General features: G+C 42.0%; 1 protein-coding gene across 1 annotated transcript; it reads left to right on the forward strand.

Moving 5' to 3' along the window:
• Nucleotides 1-4,773: 4,773 nt before the first annotated feature.
• LOC309554099 (olfactory receptor 5AP2-like) lies at nt 4,774-5,718 on the forward strand (the record flags this gene model as incomplete). Its single annotated transcript, XM_082255641.1, has 1 exon — nt 4,774-5,718. One exon carries the CDS (start codon nt 4,774-4,776, stop codon nt 5,716-5,718), a length of 945 nt encoding a protein of 314 aa, XP_082111767.1.

Consider the following 5,718-nt stretch of genomic DNA (forward strand, 5'->3'; position numbering starts at 1 on the left):
ATGCTACCTCTGTACACTGCCCTACATACTACTGACCTCTGTGCCCTGCCCTACATACTACTGACCTCTGTACGCTGCCCTACATACTACTGACCTCTGTACACTGCCCTACATACTACTGACCTCTGTACACTGCCCTACATACTACTGACCTCTGTACACTGCCCTACATATTACTGACCCCTGTGCACTTCCCTACATACTACTGACCTCTGTACACTAACCCTACATACCCTCTGTACACTGACCTCTGTACGCTGCCCTACATATTACTGACCCCTGTACACTTCCCTACATACTACTGACCCCTGTACACTTCCCTACATACTACTGACCCCTGTACACTGCCCTGCATACTACTGACCTCTGTACACTGCCCTACATACTACTGACCTCTGTACGCTGCCCTACATATTACTGACCCCTGTGCACTTCCCTACATACTACTGACCCCTGTGCACTTCCCTACATACTACTGACCCCTGTGCACTTCCCTACATACTACTGACCTCTGTACACTGCTTGAATTACCAAAATCCCTATTGGGGATTGGTACACGAGGGCTATACGGGGACTTTCTTGGTATCATACTCATGATGTACACCAACACAAAATAAATAATAAATATACATTTTATTTCAAATTACAAATTTAAAAAACACTTTATATAGAAAAAAAACAAAAAAAAGGAGAGGACTATAGGGGAGGACTCTGTACACTGCCCTATATACTACTGAGCTCTGTACACTGCCATACATATTAATGACCTCTGTACACTGCCATACATATTACTGACCTCTGTACACTGCTCTATATACTACTGACCTCTGTAGACTGCCATACATATTACTGACCTCTGTACACTGCCCTACATACTACTGACCTCTGTACACTGCCCTACATACTACTGACCTTTGCACACTGCCCAACATACTACTCATCTCTGTACACTGCCCAACAAACTACTGAACCCTGTACACTGTTCTACATACTACTGACCCCCTGTACACTGCCCTGCATACTACTGACCTCTGTACACTGCCCTGCATACTACTGACCTCTGTACACTGCCCTGCATACTACTGACCTCTGTACACTGCCTTACATATTACTGACCTCTGTACACTGCCCTACATCCTACTGACCTCTGTACACTGCTCTACATACTACTGACCTCTGTACACTGCTCTACATATTACTGACCTCTGTACACTGCCCTACATCCTACTGACCTCTGTACACTGCCCTACATACTACTGACCTCTGTACACTGGCCTACATACTACTGACCTCTGTACACTGCTCTACATACTACTGACCTCTGTACACTGCCCTGCATACTACTGACCTCTGTACACTGCTCTACATATTACTGACCTCGGTACACTGCCCAACATACTACTGACCTTTGTACACTGCCCCACATACTACTTACCTCTGTACACTGTCCTACATACTACTGACCCCTGTGCACTGTCCTACATACTACTGACCCCTGTGCACTGTCCTACATACTACTGACCTCTGTACACTGTCCTACATACTACTGACCCCTGTACACTGCCCTATATACTACTGACCCCTGTACACTGCCCTACATACTACTGACACTGGCCAGAAATCAGAGCACATAGCCAGGCTTGAAACTAATCAAGAAAATCAGCTTGCAGTACCAGATGTTCTGCCTTCATGATGGACTCCGGCATCTGACTTGTGGGGGCAACCAATTACCCCCCAGACAAGACAAAAAAAATGTGAATGAAAGTGAATGACGAGATTCTCACTGAAGCTAACTTTTAAGGTAGGCTAAGTTTATATTTTTACAGTGACATTAGTTTTAGTAGTTTTTTTTCAGGGTTTTCTTTATGCCATCTTTAATTTTTATTATGGATTTGCTAGTTAATTTGAAAAAAAAATAAATGATAAAAGGGGATGCTAAAAAAGGTAGCTCTGCACCCCGGTGATCTTTGATATCTTCAATGTTGTTCAGGTAGATCGCCATCTTTTATAGGTTGCCTACCCCTGCTTTAGAGACTCAGTGCTACGTTAGACACGATTATCGGCAAAGATATGCACTTTCCCCGATATATTGGAGGTGGCCAATATTGCAGATATTTCGGGAAAGTGCGTGTACCAGAGTGATGCCTGCAGCTAGAGGCGTCACCCCGCTACCGGCGTCCATAGCCGACGGTCAGCTGTTTATAATGACAACCGATGCTGAGAAGCCACTCGGCTGTCGTTACAAGGAGCGGGAGGGGAGCCTTCCGCGGCTCGTCCGGGTCTCCCGTCCCACCGGGAGACCTGGGCAACCAGACTGCACGGCCGCCGAATACCCGATCAAAGCCACATTCGGCTCTGATTGGGTCTCGATGCAAAACCCCGGAAGTGATGTCATGAGTAATATCACTTCCGGGTACTGTCTGGCGCCAGATTTAAAAAAATGACAGCATTCGAAACAGCCAAACTTGGCGTTTTCAATGCTTTTAAGTGCAGAGGAGGGGTTCCTCCTCTCCCAGATCCCTCCACAAAAGTACTTTTAAAAAAAAAAAAAAAACATTTTAAATGTACAAAAATATCGTCCGATACCGATATGCATTGGCTAAAAGATCGGTATCGGCAACGAAAAACCGATATCGGTCGATCACTAGTATGAACGTTTACTTGAAGGGGATACAGAGGGTATATTGGGAATCTTAGTGATGAGCGGTATGCGCTCCATATCTCTTTTATAGATGGGGATGTAATACAATCTATGATCACCTGAAAACAGGGTGAGGTGACGTTATGCTATTGGGCTGGAATAATAATGTTTTGGGGCTGGTATGAAATAATTTCCAGGGCTGGTTTTTATCCCCAGTCCGGCCCTGCTTACAGTTCTTAGATATGGCAGCTGCTTTCGTTTATTTTATTTTTATTTTTACCTTGGTATCAAGACCGGCACTGTATTGTATCTATGGGGGGGAACAATGTTGTTAACTCTGTTTAGGGACAACCTAGAAGTTAGAAGCACACTTGATTTCTAACAAGATTAAAATGTATTTTTCTGTACTTTCCATAGTATTTTAAGAGGAAAAACATGAGGAAATGGCATGTATTGGAGAGATGTATGGAATGCTTTTTTTCCCAATACATGCAGCTAAAGTTTGATGAGTATTATAATTAAAAAAAAAAAAGTTAAATTGTTATTTGCATGTTCACATTAAATGTTTAATTAAATCACATAGCAATATGAAATACTGATTGTGACCTATCTCGAATAAGCTGTCTGCATCAAACTGCTGAAAGCAAATCATTTGTTTTGAATTAGTTACTAAACTTTTTTGCATTTGATGCCTTGGGCTCCATTCACAAAGCGGTATCTACCACTTTAAGAAATGCGGTAAAATACCACTCAGTGTTTTTTAAACTCTTTTTTTGGCTTTCACAAAAAATGCTACTAAAATATCGCATGCAGTATTTTAGTAGTGAAAGCTTGTGGTAATTTAAAGGCGGCGGTAGGCAGAGTCCTTAAAAACCCTTATATAAATAGCTAGTTGTTAAGGAGCGGTCAGCCACTGTGTCCTTAACATTAGTCATCAGGTGTCAGCGGGGTTCCCCCTCTGACAACTAAATGTAAAGAAAAGAATTGCCAGCATTAAAAAAAATCACTGAAAAAATGACGTGGGGTCCTTCCAATCCATACCAGGCCCCTAATGTCTGGTATGGATTATGAAGAGAACCCCCACACCAAAAAAAGCATGCAGCCCAGCAGGCCAGGAAAGGGGGGGACGAGCGAGTAAAATCACCTGGTGGACCTGCCCCTTAGCTATTTAGCAATAGTAGGTGGCCACATACTCATTCACATGAGTTAAAGGGTGTTTCCAGATCCCAATAAGCCCCCCACCCGCAGACCCCCACAACCACTGGCCAGGGTTGTGGGGAAGAGGCCCTTGTCCCCAACATGGGGACAAGGTGCTTTGGGGGAGAGCCACTCTGCCCCAAGGAATCCTACCATGATGAAGGCATGTGGCCTGGTATGGTTCAGGAGGATGGGACGCTCTACCCCCCCCCTTTTTCTGGCCTGCAGGGCTGCATGGTTGGATAAGGGTCTGTTATGGATTTTGGGGGTTCCCCTCAATATCCAAACTAGACCTAAAGTGCCTTGTATGGATTAGAAGGGCGAACCCACGCCGTTTTTTAATGCCGGACATTCTTTTTTTTACATTCAGCTGTCAGCAGGGAACCCTGCTGACAGCTGATGACTTATCAGTGGTTAAAGACGTGGAAGCCGCCTGTTCCTTAACATCCATAACAGTTACTGGTTGTTATGGACGCTAGCGGCTGTCCACTCCTTAACAACCAGTTAAAATCCTACACATTCCCTAAATGGCGCATGAATGGATCACTACTTAATTACCGCATGCATTTTATTATGTATTTCCTGCTGTAAATTAAGTTTAACGCCTGTTCATGCGGTATTTACCTAGCCTTTTTTAGTGTTTTCCAATCAATGCCTCAAAACGGTGTAGTGAATCGACAGTTTCAGAATCGTAGATGATATTTGGAAAAATGTGTCTGGACATCTAAATACATGTGAGATGCTTTTGTGAATGAAGCCCCTTATCATTAATCAAAGCTCCTAGTTTTGTAAATCTGTTCCACATATTCCTCATATTCCTCATGCAATAGTATTTTACAATTCCTATATTAAACTAAAAGAATTGAACCTTGTTAATTTATATTCAGAGAAATATGTTTTCCTTCATGCAGGTGCTTATGCTATAAATGTGCAATATGGAAAGAAGTGGAGATAATCAAACATCAATTTCGGAATTTCTTTTGTTAGGACTGACTAATCATCCTAAACTGAATTTTCTTTTGTTCAGTATCATTTTATTAATGTATTTTGTGACTATAATCGGGAATCTGGGTATGATCATTTTAATATGCTGCTCCTCCAAACTTCATAGTCCTATGTATTTCTTCCTTGGTAATTTGTCATTTTCAGATTTGTGTTATTCTTCTGTTATCACTCCAAAGCTGATGGCTAACTTGTGTTCGGGCCAAAAGGCTATATCTTTTAAAGGATGTGCCACACAGCTTTTCTTTTTCGCACTGTTTGTGGGTTCAGAATGTTTTATTGTGACTGCTATGTCTTATGACCGTTATGTGGCAATCTGTAATCCTTTATTATATGCAGTTATCATGACCAAGCCGCTTAGGGTTAAGTTGGTTGGGACTGCTTACTCTGGGGGAATACTAACCTCAATAATACACACTAGCAGCACTTTCAGTATGACTTTCTGTGACTCAAACAAAGTTGACCATTTCTTTTGTGACATCCCACCACTTCTAAAACTCTCCTGCACTAACACCTTTATTAATGAACTTTTTATGTTTCTCTTGTCTAGTATCTTAGGAGGCTTGTCTGCAACAGTAATTGTGTTTTCCTATACTAAAATAATATCTGCAATCCTAAAGATGCAATCTCCAGAAGGAAGACAAAAAACGTTCTCCACTTGTTCCTCTCACCTATTAGTAGTTGCTTTATTTTTTGGCACAGCCATCTTTGAGTATGTAAGGCCGATTTCTAGTTACTCAGTCCAGAAGGACAAAATAATTTCTTTTGTCTATACAGTTGTCATTCCAATGTTAAATCCAATAATTTATAGTCTTAGAAATGCTCATGTTAAAGATGCCTTTACTGATGTTTTAGCTAAAATGTATTCTTGCAAATAG

This window comes from Pelophylax lessonae (assembly GCF_965119305.1).
Source record: "Pelophylax lessonae genome assembly, chromosome: 4".
Taxonomy (NCBI): Eukaryota; Metazoa; Chordata; class Amphibia; order Anura; family Ranidae; genus Pelophylax; species Pelophylax lessonae.